Source organism: Parambassis ranga, chromosome 3 (genome assembly GCF_900634625.1).
Source record: "Parambassis ranga chromosome 3, fParRan2.1, whole genome shotgun sequence".
NCBI classification, from domain to species: domain Eukaryota; kingdom Metazoa; phylum Chordata; class Actinopteri; family Ambassidae; genus Parambassis; species Parambassis ranga.
In genome coordinates this window covers 7,670,381-7,689,951 of record NC_041024.1, presented here as the reverse complement: position 1 = coordinate 7,689,951, position 19,571 = coordinate 7,670,381, and the positions used below count along the sequence as shown (strand labels likewise).

The following is a 19,571-nucleotide window of genomic DNA, read 5'->3' as shown; positions in this document are numbered from 1 at the left end:
GATCCTGTGGACCGATTTCTGTATGATGGTCTTGGGACATTATGCTCCTTCTAGAAGGCTTAGCTTGCCTGCTAATGCTACATAATTGGGCTATGCGAGGTCTAGAAATCGGGCACAAAACAAAACAAAAAAAAAACTAATAGTCAGAAACTGTATTACACATTTTATTTCTAACTGAACAGTGACTGACCTACAATGACATTAACATCTACTGTACCTTTCTTGTTACAAAATTTAGGAATGCAATTCTTGTTTTAGGAATTAGTGTGTTTGTGTGTTTCCACACTTGTTGAAGGTGTTAGTTTGCTCAAAAATACCCTGTGCAGAAGATGAAAAGTGCTGCTCAGTGGTGGAAGAGTCGAATGTTGGTGTGCACCAGAGTGATGCCTTGTTCGTTGCAGGCATTGATCACAACCTCATCAGCAGCAGAGCCGGCCGGCGCTGCGATGAAGTCGACGCCACTCTGTAGAGAAAATAAAGATTAGAAGTCTTAATGGAGTGAATACGGTATGGACACATGGTTTGTGTGGGGTGCGTGTGTGTATTAACCCGCTTGGCACGATCAATGTTATCTCTGAAGGGGAAGAAGGCGTCTGAGCTGACAGCCACAGCCTTCAGGGAGCTGATCCAGTTCTTCTTTTCAGTGACTGACAGAGGCTCAGGCACCTCTTCATACATTGACTTCCACACTGCCAAGTCTGGACCCTGCCAAGACAAAACACAGGGTTTCATTTTAGAGCTTAGAAGTTGGCATGCTTTGTAATTAGCAAGCTAATATTTCTGTAAATACAACACTTTTCATTGTTACCCCACTCACCTCTCCAATGGTGTCGCTAACATACTGGTCGATTGCGTTGGCCATCTCTGCTCTCTTCACACCACTCCGGAACTTCATGTTCAGGACACGAGGGTGGCGTCTCAGCCACCAGTTATCTGCTTTGTCACCAGCCAGCCGGGTGCAGTGGATACGAGACTGCTGACCAGCACCGATACCAATAACCTGTGAAAAAAATTATATAACATTATGGAGAATTTATGGCTAAACTAGAATCCTTCATCCTACTTTAACTTGTCTGTTCTTACCTGTCCATCTTTAGCATAGCAGACAGAGTTGGACTGGGTGTACTTGACGGCAATGGTGGCCACAGTGAGGTCCCGCACAGCCTCTGCGGAGAGCTAAGAGGACAGACACAATAAAAAGTTGAGTAAGACAAACACACACAAAAAAAAACACAGTGCTGCACCGACTCACCGAGCCCTGGGAAACAACGTTGCTGAAGAACTGCTTATCAATTAGCGCCCCATTCCTCTTTTGTTTGAGATAGAGACCAAACAGCACTCTGACCTCAGTGTCATCAGGCTCATAGTCTGGATCCATCTGACCGAGACACACAGACACAAAACAAACATGGTTCTTTCAGCATGTGTCACCAGAGTTAGCAGCAACTTTTATTTATCCGTGCAGTTGAATATTCACCTGAAGCACACAGTAGTTGCCATTCTTCTTTTTGGAGAGGATTTTGAGCGCCTCTTCATCATAACCAGGAGCAATGATACCATCAGATACCTAAAAACAATGAGGATGAATTAAGCAACCAGGATTGAGCAAAAACACAGTTACATTATATTTATCAATATGTTGTTCTTTACCTCTCTTGATATAATCTTAGCAGTGGGAACGTCACACACGTCTGACACAGCGATGAAATCTCCAAAAGAAGACATCCTGTCCGAACCTGGAGATGCACAGTGAGTCAATGATTCTGAGGTACACAATACTTCAGTTTCTGCAGAGTAGGGTTCAGTGTTTCTGACCTCTTGCTCGTGCATAGGCTGTGGCCAGCGGGCTGAGATCATTCAGCATGTCATGCACCATGCACACTTTAGCTTCCTCCTCAGTCAGAGGAACTCCAACTGCAGCTCCTGCACAAGAAAGGTGAAACAAATATTTAGATTTAAAAAAACAGTTCACTGTTGGAACAGTGTGTCTGAAGGTCTCCACGTCTTACCAGCAGGGCTGACATGTTTAAAGGAGGTGGCAGCAGCCATGCCGAGGGCGTTCTTCAGCTCTCTGACCAGCTGCCAAGCATTCAGTGCATCACACAGGTTGATAAAACCAGGAGAACCATTGACCACTAAGAGAAACAGAAAGACATAAACAGGGTTAAATTATTTATCGTCTTCTACAAATCAAGCAATTACAACTACCATTCTCACCGACACATTTTCATTATTCAGTTCTCAGAAAACTGGTAGAAGGCTGCATTTGTAACTGACATCTTGAGAAATAGGCTCATTGAAACAACTACAGCAGCAGCCAGTTAGCTTAGCAAAAAGGATGGAAACAACCCTCCCAGCATTAGCATCCCGGAGTTACCCAAAAAGTCAAATGATACTTCAACATCCCGTCTAATTGAAAACACTGAAGCATTTATGTCAGTTATGACAGAGTGTGTGTGTGTACCTTTGAGTGGGAGGGCTGAACGCAGGGTGTAGATCTGGGCGGGGGCTTGGTGGGGGTTCATCCCATAACGGAGAGGCAGCTGGGACACACCACGACTGTACTGTCCACGGAAGTAGTCCGATATCGCCTCGTCATACTGTGCAGTGTGTGTGAAGGCCTGAGACCAGTGATGAGAGAAAACACATAATCATTGTTACCGTATGAACAACCAAACCTCTGCAACACTGTGCTACCAGACCAGAGCAACACCATTCATGGCTTTATTTGAATGCATTTAACAATAACAAGATGAGACTGAATATAATGTGAGAGGTCATCAATCCTAAACTCTGTGACCTAAACACACATTTCAACACCTGTGATAAAAAGTCTACACTGGACTTTGTCCTTTGACCCTCACCTCTATGCAAGCAAACAAAAACCAGAGCAAGAGAGCAAATCCTCCTTAGTGACCATCCTCATGTATTTTTCATGACCAGGCTTAAATTAGTAACACAAACACGGGCTGTTATCAGGCTGTTTCGTTTCGTAAGAATATAACCGACACCTACTCATAGCTTTCAACAGCCAGAGGCAAAATTCTTCATTTCATATCGCAGGACATTTCTTCCCACACGTGACTCAACAGGTCTGAACAATGAAGGGTGCTATTAGACAAACCAGGAAATAATCTATCCCCTACTTTTTATTTCTTGTTAATAAGCTTAAACTGGAGAAACTTATCTTTTAAAGAATTCTAGGAAACTGTAGAAGAATAATTTTGCCCCAGATCTAAAGCCGGATTTACACCATCAATGAGTTGTCACAGCAGCCGCGTAGCAGCGCGTTTCAGAAGCTCAGCTCCACACTGCTCCACGACTGAGGCACTGTTGTTTTTTTTAGATTTTTAAAATAAAATGCTGTGATGTTGAACTCTCACTGTTTCAGAGTGGAAGTTAAGAAGCTGCACTGTGTGTTCCACAGTTGTTTTGCAGCTGGTGTAAATCCAGACCTAACAGGCCTGACAGAATTCAAAATATCTTCACTAAGTAATGTTGCATTTTGGAAGACAAAGTCTTCTCAGTCTTTTATAAATTCAAGTCACACATTTGCTTGTGGTGAGAAAACAAACGTACTTTGAGAGCCAGAGTCCTGCGTGTTTCCAGGGTCGTGTCTTTGTCTCCTGAACTCTCCATCTCCTTAGCAACCAGGGAATAATCAGCAGGATCACATACAATGGTGACACGAGCGTGGTTCTTTGCTGCTGCTCTCAGCAGCGTTACACCACCTGGACAAAGACAAAGACAGTATCACTTTATGATGAATATTCAGAGAACTTTTAGTATTCAAGTTTTCAATAGAGTAATTTAAGAATTAACACATTAATTATTTATCATTAAGCTTCCTAAATATAGATTAGCTTGACTTACCGATGTCAATCTGCTCTACAGCACCTTCCACTGTAACACTTGGGCTGGAGACAGTCTTTACAAATGGGTAGAGGTTGCACACCACCACTCTGAAGAAGAGCAACCAAAGAAATAAACAACCACACATTTTGATGTTTACAGTGAGAGCAGATGGTACAGCTGAGTAAAAAACGTATCACAGTAATACACATTTTAGATACAGCTGTAGTATCATCTTTAATTCCTTCAAACTATTCAAAATAGTCTGCATTTCAACATTTGAAAATGAGACAAAAACAAAAAGTAAAACTATAGGCATGCTTCATGCTTAGAGTCATGCTTAGGACAGGTTTAAGAGAATTATGAAGAGCATGTGTGTCATGAGGACCCATGTGCTTGGATTTACACAAGTTCTTCATTTTGTTTTAAGGACATTAGCTTCCCCTGCTCCTACATTTAAGTAAGCACAACCCTGTACTTGTACAACTCAAATTTTGAGCTAAATATTCTGCTGATATCAGTGTCACAGCCTGAAGGACGATGTGTGTTTCAGTGCTGTGGATACACAGATCAGGTTCTTTGCTGTTGTTCTGGGATTCTATGAACAATCAGCTGTGGTCCGCTACAGACTGAATTCCATCTGATGATCGCTCCTCAGATGTTTTTAACACACAAAAGACTCACAATTTATCACTGAAACTGAGAACTAATTGATTTTTGTGTTGTGTCGATATCAGACCTGAATCCAGTGTGGGGTTTAGTTTATCAATGGCACACTGTGAAGTCTGATGTAATCACGCTCTCCTGATTAAGAGTCACAAGATGAGTTTGCAGCAGCAGCACTTCTCCAATTATCCATCTGCCAAATCTACTACATGTGCTTCCTGGTTACAAAAACCTAACACACACACATACACTGTTTGATGAGCTTTTCTTCTCCTCCTCCTCACCTGACCAGGCTGTAGCCCAGCTTCTCCATGTCTGCAGCGTCACTGGAGGTTTTTCTTGCCAGGATGCCTCCATGAACAGCCGGATGCAGAGTCTTCACTCTGCCCCCCAGCATCTCTGGATGTCCAGTCAGCTCAGACACATCCCTAAAACACAACAGAGGCTCTTAAGGGCTACGTAGAGTAACGTGTGGACATCTACAGCATACAACTGTGGACACACAACATCACTAGACCAGAAGTCTACCTGAGCACTCACCTGACCGCCAGCCCAGCATCGCGCAGGGCTTTGGCTGTGCCACCTGAGGCAACCAGAGACAGCCCAACATCCACCAGCCTCTTGGCAAAGTCCAGCAGTCCAGATTTGTCCGACACGCTCAGAAGTGCTGCGAGGGGGAACGGAGAGGACACTTTAAAACCTGCTCCCTCAGTTTAAAGCTGAGCACGTTGGCTAAGGTTAGCGGAGATGAGCTAGCACCCTGCATGTCGCAGAACTTTATGCTGACGAAAGAGAGTTTATCAGAAGTGCAGGAAACTCTTACCAAGCTCGGATGAGGCCATGTTCACAGTCACGGTGTTTGTCTGGAGGCCGGCTGGAGGGTTCCTCTGCTCAGACAGGGTTCACTATTAGCAGAAGCTACAGAGAACAGAGGATGAGACAAATCCACACACGCTTTTCATTGCTTCATCATGCGCTTGAAAACTACAAAGACCCGCCCTTCTGAGGTCGGCCCGCCTCTGACGCGCAAGCGCACCCAAGAGAGCCACGCGGCGCAGAAAATGCGCATTTCATTATTATTATTATTATTATTTTTACCTACATAAAGGGACATGCCCATCCATAATTACATAGTATAGAATCCATATATATACTATATAATAACTTAACACATCAGCTCTTATTGTTAACTTTAATTTAAAAAAGTTATCAAAACTGAGGTCACCTTTGAAATATGTACATAGAGCATTTAACTCTCTCCTGAACAAATCTCCAAAGTTGCATCTCACACATTCACAGCTTATTTTAGGATATTTGGTTTATTTAATTAATAGATAAGATGCGGGTACAGTCAGATTCATTTGTGCAAACCTTCTAAAAGCTGAAGGCGAAGTGTGTTCTTTTATACTGCCACAAGAGGGCAGACATTGACCTGATGTTCACGGAACTATTTGTGCAAAACAAGCTCACAGCTTCATACATGTTCCTCTAGTTTTAACAGGATAAACCCACATATACAAGACAGGATGTGTGAATCTGTGTCTTTACTGAGAGTTACTCCAAATAAATGAAAAATATTTTAGGTCCATCTAAAAAAAGATGCATCTTTCTCCTTCTAATAATTATTAGTTTAAAAAACTCCCAATGAGTTTCCAATTTTGACTGCACTGTTTATTTTTTATTTTTATTTACATCTCCCTGTTGATCATGACTGAACTGAAGGTTACACTGACACCATTCCCTGTATAATTCGTAAAAACACCTGTAACATAACATTCCCTGCAACAATAAACAACGTTCATGATCACGTCCATCCCCGAACACGCCCTTTCAATAAACTTTATTGGTGGAAAAAAGCGTTGTCTGTTTCGTGCTTCAGAACAGCGTTTTAAGTCGGACAGATGTGAATTTATTGGGCCCCGTCGCTCACTGCACTACTTGTCCATTAGTTAAGTGACAGGACCGGGTCCTGCAACCTGCAGCAATACGTGTGATTACGCTAAAAGATCGCGCAATCTGTTCATATTTACGTAATGAGGCTGACGTTTTGCTGATTGATTAAACTACAGGGTGTAAATATTTTAAGGGGTTTCCTGATTTATAATCCAACAAAGCAAAAAAAAAGGGCCGATTTATTTGTCCAACTATGAAAATGCGGGGTTTCTGGTAACCGCTCTGTGTTTGAGGGCCCCCGCCTGACATCTCTGGGCTGATGTGAGTGATTCAATAGACAGTGAAAGATTTTTTATAGAAAGACACAGGCTCACTATGCATTATTGGTTAAAAGAAGAAAGAGGCAGAGAGGCCGTCAGCACTTTTGTCCGAGCGGCTGCTGAGAAATCTGACAGCATTATCAGCAGTAACTGTAATTTACGCGGGGAATTTTTAATCAACATGACTGCTGTATTCAGATTAAATTAGAGGAGAAACGGAATCAATGACCTCCATATATTGCACCGCTGCCTTATCAATTAGCTGCGATTTTTGTACACAGGGGCCTTTGTCATAAAACGGGCCAAATGGCATTTGTCACACAGCTGACAAATCACACAACTAAATGAGCTCCTATTGATTCGCATGATTTTTCATCAGCCAAATTAAAAGCTGCCGTTTGATGGAGGTCCAGCCTGCAATGCCTCTAATCTGTTCTATTCACTCCTGATGGGCGAAAAAGTTCCATGAAAATTGCTTTGAGTCCGACATAGTGCTTTATTTTCCATGATCCCAGCTGACCTCAGCTGTCCTGATGGCCCTTTAGAGTGTTACTCTGTGGGCCTGGGTGGGAGTTCGGCTGTGCTCCTAGAGGTGAAAATTTGATTTTCATGTGTCCATGATGGTAATGGCTGTCAACAACCACTAAAATAAGAGCAAGACAGATATGGATTATGCACAACCTCCAAGGAGAGAGATGCTCAAATTTTAGGCTCCACAAAACAAAATCTGTGTGGCTGGTGGGCCCTTCAGACATTTTTGAAGTCACAATGAAATTTAATTAACTCACACAAGGTATTTGTTCATAGAAGATGTTCAAAAATGTCTGTTTTCTTGGGAAGTTGCTTTTCCTGACCTGTCCAGGTCTGCTGCAACTGATCAGAAACTAAAAAAAAGAAGAATTCGGCTTAATTTACCATCTCACAAGAGAAAGAGAGAGATAAACTACACCAAACCTATAAGCCATATCTATCCTGGTTGCTCTTGACCTTTGACCCTTGACCACTAAATTCATCCTAGAGTGAATCTTTGCTCCAAATTTGTCAAAATTCTGTGAAGTCCTTTCTGAGATATCTTCTTTACAAAAGGCTTTGATGGTCAGAAAAAAGACTAAATAATATATATATATATATATATATATATATATAATAACCTTGAAGCTCTTCTTGGTATAGAAGCATAGAAGCCTCCGCTAAATGTCCCATCATTAAAGGCATTTCCTGCACAGCTCTGTATTTTTCACAAGAGCAGCCGGAGTCTGTCCAGCCAGTTAAGAATGCATTTAATCACTATATAAACGTGTGCCATGTGGTCTGAGAGGGGGCTAAATGACACCACATTGCATGTCCTCCAATCTGCTCCTTAATCACAGCCCTAACATGGGGGCCTAATAAAACGGCACGCCACAGTAACACACACTCATCATGCCGTTGCTCTTGGAAATTAAAACGGGCCTGTGTGACCACTCGCCATCAGGCTTTTGATTGCTTTACTTCCTATTCATTAACTTAATTATTTGGCTATCAGTAAACCCCACAGACTAATTAATATCCAAGAGCCTCTGTAATAAATTAAACCTGAGAGTGACTTTGGCTTTGCTTTAGAGGCAGCAACACGGTGAACAAACAGGAAGGAGTTAATATATATATATATATATATATATATATATATATATATATATATATATATATATATATATATATATATATATATGCATCACATGCATATATATATGCATCACATTGGCCTGGCCCAAGAAAACAGCACAGGGAGGGGCAGGACAATGAACCATTGACCTTTCAAACTCATGCTCTCGCTGTTGACGCCTGTTTCCAGCATCATTTTCTGGAGTCTGTGTGTGTATGACACCTGCTTTTTCCTGAGGCACCAATCATGTGCACTGCTCCTTATTGTTTCCAAATCCGCAGCACTTGTTTTCAAAACCACTCTGGTTCAACCAAACGCTGTTTTGCCTTGACTGCAGTGACCAAGGTGCACCAAGGGCCACTTCCTTACAGTTCATCTACAGGATTAAATTCACTTATCTTCAGATTCATTAAGCTCCTGAGGCGAGCTTCCCCTGGCTTCCATTTTTGTTTTATGGTCATCAATGCAGGTTGATTTTCAGCTGCCAAGTAACGCCTTATGTCTCTTGTTGAAAGGTGCTCAGGGAAGTTCATCAAATCAGTGCATCCTTATATGAACAAAACCTCATATAAATGTGACATACTGAGGACCATTGATCAAAAAAAATCTTTTTTTTGTGTTATTTTATTTCACATTAACACCACAAACAGAGATAAATACATGATATGATCCATCTTTGCAATCATTCTAATAAATTAAGTTCATTCATTTACATGTGAGTGACAGGAACGAATTCATAAACATCATCAAGAACAAAAGAACACATTATCATTCACATAATATGCACAAAAGTAACCGCAACGCATGAGATGTTGTGCAACATATTGGACCAAGAACATCAAGAAGAGCAGATGTATGGACACCACACGGCTCACAATGTAACTTCATGGTGCAGTCGATCAGTATGGATGCATGACAGCTCACTTCACATCCTTCATTTGTGGAACCGTGTGTCTTCACCTGTGTGGAGCTCCAGCTGTCAGAATAAACACATGGTTACCAGAAGGCGGAGACTCATAAGAACAGCTACATTTATGGAGGAGATGAGCACCTTTTTTCTGCATGCTACAAAATGTCATTACTATTTTTTTTTTTTATCACAGATAACATATGTGTTGTGATCCTGAACGGAAGCTGTGTGAATGATTCCAACCAAAGTCCTGACTGGAAAACATTCACAGAGCAAGCCAGACAAATATCTTTCACCTTCTGGTGTGATGTGTCTGTGGTGTATTCAGTCTTCTCCTGGCATCATTTCACAGTCCTGCTCCAATCTTCCTGTCACCTCCACCCACTTGCACCCCCTCCAGCTCATCATCAGAGAAAGAGCTGTGAGGATTGTAGCCAACATCATTGCTGCGCTGCAAGAAGTCCGTAGATCGTGCCATTCCAACTCTGTTACCCATAGCAACAGGAAAACCATGCTGGGTGTCCACCTCCTCTTCTTCCTCCTCTTCCTCCTCCTCCTCCTCTTCTTCCTCTCCATCCTCCAAAACGAGGTCCATCCCTCTGTCGTCCGGAGTCACAGCTTGTCGGTTCTCATCAGATTTGGTGGTAGCTGCCTTTCCTATGCTGCGTAGTCGCTCTGTGTCAGACTGGCTTGAGGCGGTGGCCTGCTCCTTCGCCTTCCGGCTGCGCTTCCACTTCATCCTCCGGTTCTGGAACCAGATTTTGACCTGCATGGAGAGAGATGACGGAGCAAAGAAGATATATGTGAAAAGGAATTCGGGAATTGTTGTTTTGTTGCATCTCTGAATGAATTTGATCATATCATAATTTAGAATAATACTGCATATTCTGATTATCAGTATAAGAAATATGAATGAAAATACAAAATATCTGAAGCTTACACATACAGGATGGACATAACCACACATCAGATGGGTACATATCCCCACAAGCAGTCATAATCTGACCGTTTGTAACCAGAGGCAGAATAACTTCTTTGAAATTTTACATTGATGTTAAATAAAATGTTGTTTCTTGGAATTGTTTTACATTGTTATAGAAATGTTTAATTTGTAAAAAATACTGTACTGTCTGGTTGTATAGTGTTTTTTTTGGCCTAAAGTCATTCATAAAAATGAGCTTTTTCATCGTCTTCAAGCTTTTTTGAGTAGGTTGGTCTGATCAGTAAGTGCTGTTTGTAGCCTGTATGTAGAAAACAGCTGAGAAACTGAAAGGTGATTTCTGACCGAGCTCCTCAGTGTCAGGAACCGTGTGTCTCACCTGTGTCTCAGTCAGCATGAGTGATGTGGCCACCTCAAAGCGTTTGGGTCTGGACAGGTATTTGTTGAGTTTGAACTGGTTTTCCAGCTCCAGGAGCTGCTGACTGGTGAAGGCTGTGCGGGGCCTCCTGCATTTGCCCAGTAGGCCGGACTGATGGCCCGCTGGAAGAGGAAGAGGGCCAAAGTTAGATTTACAGGTGTTCCAGTTAAACTAATTTCATCATTTTTAATGTATGAATTTATTTTAATTTAATTGATATTAAGCTGAAAATGGTAACATTTGGATTCACTGAGTCTAAAGTCCAGCATCTTTGGCCACATACTGGCACTACATCTTCTTTATATAATACCAAGGACACAAGAAGTTCAGTGTGATGTTGTGGGTGGGAACAGGCACATATGCCGGCACTCTCTGGCCATCATTAACTATAATAGCTTTACTCCAGTTTATTGTTGACGGGGGGACACGGCAGAAGCGGGCGCAGAGGCCATAAAAACATAGGCATGCCATTAACTTAATGAAAATTCAATGAAGGCTTTTGGGATTTTATTGATGAACTACAGAACGTTTTAGGTGTTTGTTTATAGTTTCTTCGTCGCACAAAGACAATTTTCATCCGGTTGGCGTTTATAGAGAAATAAATGGGCCAAAATTAAAATATGACACACAGATAAGCAGTAAACTGTGAGGCCACTGGATACTGTACGGGAGGATGCGTGGCTGTTATTAACGCAGCCCAGAAAGACGAGCACATTTCCCTGAATTAAATATTGTACAAAACAGAATCGAAATTTTGGGCCTACAGATTTCAAATTTAATTTAGGAAATAAAACAAAGAAAAATTAGGAAGGCTCAATCCAGATTCTGCTTGTTTCATATTTTGTTTTTGTTTGTTTTTAATTAATATTAGAATGCTAATCAGGGATGTAATTTTTAAACCACTTAGAAACCACAATAATAATAATAACAATAATAATAATAATAATAATAATAATAATTACATTGCGGCATTTCTACTGAAGTCAGACAACCTAATAAAAACCTTTTTTCCCTGTTTCCGCCGATAAGGACTGAGTCCTGAAGAACTTGAAGACCATCTTTTTGTAACTGCTGGTTGAGCTTTAGGGGCATTATGGATTTATTATGTGATCATATACTCACAGCTGTAATCTGGCAGTCGTGGCATCATGATGCCGGCGCGTATCCAGTGCTCCAGCGGCAGAGATCCAGCCATGGCAGCCGCCTTCAGGTGCTCTGGGTAAGTCTGAGTTAGCTGTGTGAAGCCGGTGTACGCGAACGCGGGGTGCTGTCCACCCAGTGCCGACAATGGGTACATAGGTGCAGGATACATGCCGGGAATCGCCCCCTGGGGCAGCGAAGCGAGTCCAGGATGAGGAAGACTTAGGACACTCGGCTTGGGGATTATTCCGTTGTGAAGTTGAGCAGCCCGAGGAGAAGGGGTGTCTGCACGGCGGCAGGAGATAGGGCTACCTGCGGGGCTGTCGCTGCTCAGACCGGGGGACAGGTCTCGGCCGCCCCGGTTGCTGGTCTCATCGGCAAGCAGGGCGTCGATTCTGAAGTTTTTCGACTTCTCCATGACGGCTTCACACAGCAGTGAGACTTCAGAGTCTCAAAGAAAAAAAAAACGCGTCAAGCTTGGCCGGTGCGCACCTGTGCCGTGCGTCAGCGCGCAGACAGCGGAGCCTCTTCAGTCACAAACTCATAACTTCTTTATAAAACCAGTCTGAAATGTTTATACGCTGTTTAAAAACAATGCATTATAAATATGCACTTGTATAAAGACTAAAAATAAACTGGGATGTGTGCATGCTCATCCCTCCATCAGTATGCTTAAATCGCAGCTACACATGGCTCTCTGCTACATAACACAAACTACAGAGGTATGTGTCCCGCTCCATCAGCCCGTCCTTCTCCACCCCTGCAGGCCGGTGTGAGCTGGGATTGGCTGGAGGTTGAACTGCTCTGACGGGCCTCTAATCAGCTAATTACTCGCTCGTTTCTCCCCCCAGAAAGCATTCAGAGTGAGGTAATGTCCAACCCTTGTCCCGCCTGCAAACACCTTCAACTGCATCAAAGTGCGCTGGTACATTAGAAGATTGGGCAATTGTATTTTCAGTATCTATCTTACTGCCAGCCCACCGCATACTCACCAAGCTACCTGCCATAAACAAAGAGTTATATACGCTGCTCTGAGTCTAAACTAATCATCAGCGCTGCGAACTTCTTCCACACCACATCACCAAACACTTTTTCAACACTAATGTTATTAGATTTCATAAAAAATGTGTCCAGTATTTAAATTATTCATATTAATACCCCGATTCATTCTCATACTAAGGCCATACCAGTGCCATTAAAGTTTACGACAAAGATTTGCGCACAAACCATATAAAGCTGTAATGACTTGGCAGAAGAGGCTGCGCGTTAATTGGCCGTCTGCTTACTGTGAACTAATGACAGAGCGGAGGCGCCTCAGAAGAGCCTGACTGTTTTAAACGCGCCATGGCAACCCTGATAAGATAAAGAACTTGTAAAAATAATAGCAGGTTACTGTATAATTGTGCTGCAGACAAAATCAGTTATCTGAGACGAACATGGTATTTAAGATAAAATTATCTATATAGGCTAGACAAGAAGAAAGCGAAGCCCTGTAACATGTCAGCAGTTTGTTTTTGATAATTCCGTTAAAGAGGAATGATTGTTTTAAATGCACGAGGCCATAAAGTTTCAGAATAAAAGCCTTAAAAGGTCTGCAGACTTTTAAAATGCTGTTTACTATGAAATGTACATTTAAATCTGATAGGATACTGAATTAGTTGAACGTTGCACATGCAGCTTTAGATTACAAACTGCATGAAATCCATTCATCCAACATCTTCTCAAGACCCCTCCTCATGATTTGTAATTTGTCCCGTGCATATGCACATTGTTGACCTCCAGAAGATTGGAGCGGGTGTCCCAGGTCCGCCCCCCTCTCCCCCTCTCCGTCTCACTCCCTCTCTCTCCATCTCCAGCATTGCAGCATGTCTCTCACCCTCAGCTCTCTATCAGGCAGATTACCGCCTGTCTCCTGCGCTGATATAGAGGTAATTTGCTCCAGGAAAATCAGTGTTGCTTTCTGCCTGTTTCTCTCAACCTCTTCCACCTTCCAAAGCCTCGTTTCCTTGCTTTTATGATTTGAAAGTAATTTAAATAGCCAGGCCAAGGTAGATCCGTCACCCGGGGCCTGTTGAGAGAGGCGCACAAATTAAATTGAAGCTGTGCGCCTGCTTCGAGTGTTAACGTGCCTATTTTATCCTTGAAAGGATCAAATGATGCTGCAGCTACACCTGGGCGTATATTTCTATATTTGTCATTTTTAACATTAAAATAGATTTAAAAAAAAAACCCTAAATGCCACATGTCTTTATATCTGACAAACCAACCAATAGGTATTTGTAGGATGGTGCCCTTAAAATAAATTAAATAATAATAAAAAAAAGAATAAAAGTCTGTTGAAGTAAAATAACTGATTTTTTTCTCATATTGGTTAATTTAATTGTGGCACAGTAATTATGATGATAACAGAAGACATGAAACACTGTGCAAGTGAAAAAAACACTTTAAAGAAAATTGTGTCACTGCAAGAAAAGACTGATGCAAAATCTATCATGACTTTAAACTTAAGTGCTGAAAAACTGAATGGCATACAGCGGGTTACAATTTTTAGCAATGAGGGTCTGCAGTCTTACTTATTTGCTGTTGACGGCTTCTTAAATGTGACCAGTTCTTTTAAGATGTTACTATATAATGCTTATTTTATGCATTGACACCCTTCAGGAAGGAGAGCAGGTTTGTAGTCATTTTGGGTTGGCATCATGAATGAGGCCTAATCTTTGCTAGTCGTGTGGCTTTGTGTGTCACTTTAAAGATTTCAACAACTAGTTTTCCATGATGATTTTTGACTTTTATTGATTTGATTCAACTGTATAACCTACTGTAATTCAATATCTGCATTGGATTCCCATCAATCATCTGTCACCTGTAATTGGCTTTACCTCTGCAAACGGTACAGATGCAAACATCAACATTTGTCTTTGTGATCATGCAGCACTATTATGATTTACTGCTGCTGGTGCTCAGCACAGTACCATCAGGCTGTAGCTCATCGGATGAGTTATCTGATTGCAGGTGCATTTTAGTGGAAATGCTCTGATCTGAAATCTTACTGACTGCATGCTTGCCCTGCTGCTGCCACACATGTCCTCACATGCACATGCCCTCTTGAACCTTTTGCAGAACTCTGAAAATGGAGCGCACACCCTTCTCACGGGGTGAGGACAATTGCTTCAAAGAGGCCGCCGGCCCTTGACTACAAAGCCAGACTTTATCGACGTGTTATGCGTCAGTAAACTCAGCGACCAACAGCAGTTTACTGAAACATTAAAGAGCTTATCAGCAATTACAGGCATATTTTTCAATCATTACCACAGTTCAGAGATAGCCTGCCTTGTTCTTAAAGTAATCCAGGTGTGCTGTTGTGCTGTCTTTGTGCAGACTTGGTCTACATTTTTCACTCCCACTAGGTCACCGTTTCTCACTGGTGGGTTTAACCTATTGATAAGACTCTTCCTGCAGCTGATAGAGGAGACTAAAGAAAGTTCAGGAGCTGTTATAATGCAGGATCTCTGCAGCTCAAAAACACATGAAAGCCACGCAAGACCATGGGACATACAGACCATGGAGCATACAGGACCTTTAATTTACTGCAGAGGCGGAATGATTTATCTTCTTATAGAGTGTCTGCTTGTGGGAGGACATTCCTGTACCTGCTCTTCCTTCAGCTCTGCTGTGACACATAAAGGTTTCAGGGACAGTGTTGACCAGCACCACCTTTCCCACCAGGCCCTGAAGCACAGTGCACAGACTGCAGCTCTGATAAATGGTTCGGGTGCACAATGGGCTTTCTGTGAAGTGAAAATCAGCTCTCCGTACTCCTGGTAATTAGACTAATTCCCACAATGTTAAAGGCAGATGATAAATCAACATGCTTTCTTCCGGACCTTGAGACCAAAATTAATGTTGTCTCATTAAGGAGATAAAGTTAATTTATGAGAGTTTTACTTCTCCTCTCAGTCTCTGTACCCTGTCCCCATCATTTATTAACCAATATTGAGCTTTGCCATATGACATCTAGCCCACTGGATGTGAATCTTCTTTTGTCTGTCTTTGCTGCTTTTGGCCTCTTCCCATTCATCTCCCTCCCATCAGTAGTGTGTCAGCATGTTTGTGGGCTGCTGGTAAAGAGATAATGCAATTCTTCAAATAAAACTGTAAAAATGATTGTATATTTCTGATGTGGGCAGAATGGGCATTGTGGAAACTGTCAAAAACTAACTGAGACTGGCTTTCAAGGAAAAACAGAAGTACAACTAACATCAGATGCTCACACTAAAGCGATACATTATGACAGGAACAAAAGAGGATGCACAGAGGTGGCCAATATACATAGGTGGCTGGAGGGGTTAATAAACATGGACTTTGACACATGTAGATGTGCACATTTTCTGTTTCCAACTGACAATAAATGCCATCACTGTCCTTGGCCCCTACACCACAGTAGAATTTTGAGGCTGGTTTACCTTCTGTTAATGGTTCTGCCATTAACAGAAGTTTGACTTTATTATTGATTCACAGTAAACCAATCAGTGCCAAATTTAAGTACCTGGGTGAGAGAGCACGGGTATGTTAAGAAGCACCACTACTGTCTGTTCAGTCCACAGACAGGGCAATGGAAACACAACCCATCATATCACATGATGATTGCCTATTTTAGACATTGCAATCAACTTTAATCCAACATTGTAAACTAACAATCTGACCTAAACTTTACCAGGCTGTTTGAAGGCAGCTTAAAAAAGTAGAACCATCCAATAAATCACAACAGAACAAATCCATCCACCCCTGGTTAAAGTTAAAGTTTGCTCAAAGTCTGAACTAGGGGAATTCCAACCTCACAACTTTCCTTTGTTTCTCAGTTCACCTGTTCCTTTTTTCCATACTGGAAACAAAAGCTTCTTTTCAACATGATCCAGTCCAGTGTGACTTTTATGACCATTTAATGGGTCCTTCCATCTAACAGCCCTGAGTTTTACTGTCGCCCATACAAGGGCCCCATTGTGCACAGATACGGGAGACCAGAGATAAACGCACCTTATCAGCCACAACAAGACATCATTACTTTCACCCTGGTATCTCACTGTTCCTCTCCAACATGCATTATCTCACCACTTATGAGGATATTCAGAGTCATCAAATGCTTTGAAGGTATCCGCCAGTCGACTGTTTACTCTCCGTTTCTCCTCTCTATGTATCGACGAGCATGTTACAAACGTAGTGTCTCTATCGCCACTGTGCGCTCTAAATCGACTTTTAAATCTACATCTAAATGATGCTTTGGGGGATACAGCTAGAGCTCATCATGGCAAGTCTGGCAAGGAGATTGTCTGCTGCCATTAGCACTCAGGTAATACCTCCTTATTGCCCAATTTAACTGTTAACGCTAACCAAAGGTTACAGAGGTGAGACAAGCAGTGACAAATGAAGCACAGACAGAACAACTCCTGTTCAACTGGCAGAAAACGTATTAATAAAACACCAACAAACCTGCACCTGCAGTTTAGAATGAACCAAGTATGGATTAAGTCATTATTATCTTGTTCGCTTGCATGCTTTCCAGGTTGCTTCTCATTCATATGACATGCATGTGCAGATGACCTATAGGAACATTTCAGTTTATATTTTCAATTCAACCAAATTATTCACATTTTGTGTCACTACATCTGTGAATACCTTAATGTTAATGTTGCAGATTAAAAACCAAATTCAATCCCACATGAGGCTAATCTTTTAAGCAAATGAACCTCTTTCTAGTAATGTTAGTGTGGTGGCACCTCCCATCGGGTAATTTCTGTGGAAAGCAATCAATATTCCAAAAATTGGAATGAATTGATCAGTCATGAGACTTTGTCAATAGACTAATGGGGCACTGTTAAGATTTGTCAATCTATGAAATTGCGGCGGAGGTAAATCACGGCATTGTGGTGTATTTTAATGGCACTGAATTGATCAAAATGTCGTCAGAGGTGTGACAGAGTGTGGTCGCACCAGGTCCTTTGCCAGCAAAGCTCTGATGAAGTGACAAAACGGCCAAAATAACCTCATAGACTGCCAATAGCCAGGTGTCGATTCATTTAGCTTCAGATTAGCACATTTGACAGATGACACGATGAGAAATTGAGAAAAATAACAAAGCTCCATTCTTCAAGTTTTCATTCAAAACCAGACGCTTCGGCAAAATGTTCATCATGGCTCACAGCAAAACACAATCAGCTGATCTGCTGAAGGAATAACCAAAGCTTTCACCTTCAATGGTTTGAATACAAATGTCTCTGCCTCATTCACTCACCTTTTCTTCACTCTTTGTACATTAGTTTTGTTGTATCTACAGCTACAAGGGTATGGAGGTCAGGGAATTCATTCCTCTCTGTCAGTGTGCTAATTGTTTTGAATAGGTGGCCCCTCCTCCCAATAAATAACACATGCTCAATCTTTAAGGCAGCCTAAATCATTGTTTGTCAGCTTGTCACAAAAAACCAGGGAAGGTCAAATTCTCCACCTCAGTAATGTCAATATTCAAACTTTGTCTGCTCTTATTTTATATAATAAAAATCTTGACATGTCTTTTCTAATTTTAAGTTATGTTTAGTGATATTATGTTATGCTATGTCAAAATATCCAGCCTCACTGCTTTAATTATTCACTTTCAAACAGGGAAAACTGTCAGATCCATCCATTCATTCTGCTGACTTCCTTTATCCCACACAGCAAGAAATACCATCAGTATGCTAACCTGCTATAATGTAATACCTCTTTCTAGCCAAGGGTGGGATTATGTTTAAATGTAGAATCTGGCCTATCAACAACAAGTATATAAATATACCCATAAAATTAAAGGACATTAAAGAAAGTCTCTGCACATTTATTTCAGTGTTGAGTTTCGGGAAATGGTCCAGATATGCCAAACTATGACTGGCTTGGCGTGAACTAAGTGAGGAATTAGCAATTCCATAATTGGCCATTTTGTCAGAGGTCCTGACAACCTGAGATGATGAAGCAGTCACAGAGAGATCTGTCTTCTGCTCTGTCTGACACTGTGTCCGACACAAAACACAGGACTTCGATTAAAGGATTCATCATGTCCTGTTCTGTCTTACACCATACTCTTTCTAAGCACAATGTAAAGTCGTGTTCTGAAAGGAAAAGACTGTAATAAAAACAGCGCCTAAGTTGCTGTTCAAGTTAAACTTAGGGAAATCCACACAGAGGCTTGTATCAGTTCGCTTTAGGGTCATACTTACAATTGGATTCAGGATTAAGAGAGATTAAGAGAATATAAATAAGAATGCAGGTAATGTATACATTATTGGTGTATGTATGCAAATCCTACAAGTCCTTTGTGGACACACACACAGTAATGTTTTAAAAACTCTCCTGTAATGTCCTCCATCATTGTCCTCTCTGCTTTCTTACAGCTTCCTCTCCAGGGCCCTCTTCTATTTCTCCCCCTCCCTGTGTGCCTGCATGTCAATGCAGCATTATGGAAATAAATTGTTCCATTAGGTGCATTGTGTTCTGCCATCAGGCCAGCAACACTGAGTTATTAACAGACACAGCCTCCGCTTTGATTAAGACAGAAGATTTATGAAAAAAAAACTCTGCACAGAACATTCAGCAGCTACTTTCCTTCTTGACAGGGTGTTCACACAGAGAAACACCTGCATGAAATGACCTTATCAATGTCAAACTGGAAAAACTGTATTTTTCTATTCTTCCTTTGGACTTGTTGATCTTCACGCTGGCACAGATGTACAGTAACAGTTTCTGATCTGTTTTAAAACCAAAAC

General features: G+C 41.6%; 2 protein-coding genes across 3 annotated transcripts; both read right to left on the bottom strand.

The window, feature by feature from the left end:
- Positions 1-150: 150 nt before the first annotated feature.
- On the bottom strand, positions 151-5,492 carry atic (5-aminoimidazole-4-carboxamide ribonucleotide formyltransferase/IMP cyclohydrolase). Its single transcript, XM_028401892.1, has 15 exons — positions 5,342-5,492; positions 5,059-5,185; positions 4,803-4,946; positions 3,874-3,962; positions 3,580-3,731; positions 2,465-2,621; positions 2,010-2,135; positions 1,816-1,923; positions 1,651-1,736; positions 1,478-1,567; positions 1,253-1,378; positions 1,084-1,176; positions 818-1,000; positions 550-705; positions 151-463 (listed from the first exon to the last, which is right to left on the bottom strand). Exons 1-15 carry the CDS (start codon positions 5,358-5,360, stop codon positions 344-346), a joined length of 1,776 nt encoding a protein of 591 aa, XP_028257693.1. The 5' UTR covers positions 5,361-5,492; the 3' UTR covers positions 151-343.
- A 3,719-nt stretch (positions 5,493-9,211) lies between these two features.
- Positions 9,212-12,273, bottom strand: mnx2b (motor neuron and pancreas homeobox 2b). 2 transcript variants are annotated; one of them, XR_003670377.1, is made up of 4 exons: positions 11,767-12,273; positions 10,606-10,766; positions 9,583-10,052; positions 9,212-9,352 (listed from the first exon to the last, which is right to left on the bottom strand). XR_003670377.1 is itself a non-coding variant. In XM_028402275.1 (3 exons), the coding sequence occupies exons 1-3, from the start codon at positions 12,200-12,202 to the stop codon at positions 9,633-9,635; spliced, it is 1,017 nt and encodes a 338-aa protein (XP_028258076.1). In that variant the 5' UTR covers positions 12,203-12,273; the 3' UTR covers positions 9,212-9,632. The 2 variants fall into 2 exon arrangements, 1 of the variants encoding a protein (XP_028258076.1); XM_028402275.1 differs by having other exon boundaries at positions 9,212-10,052.
- Positions 12,274-19,571: the final 7,298 nt, after the last annotated feature.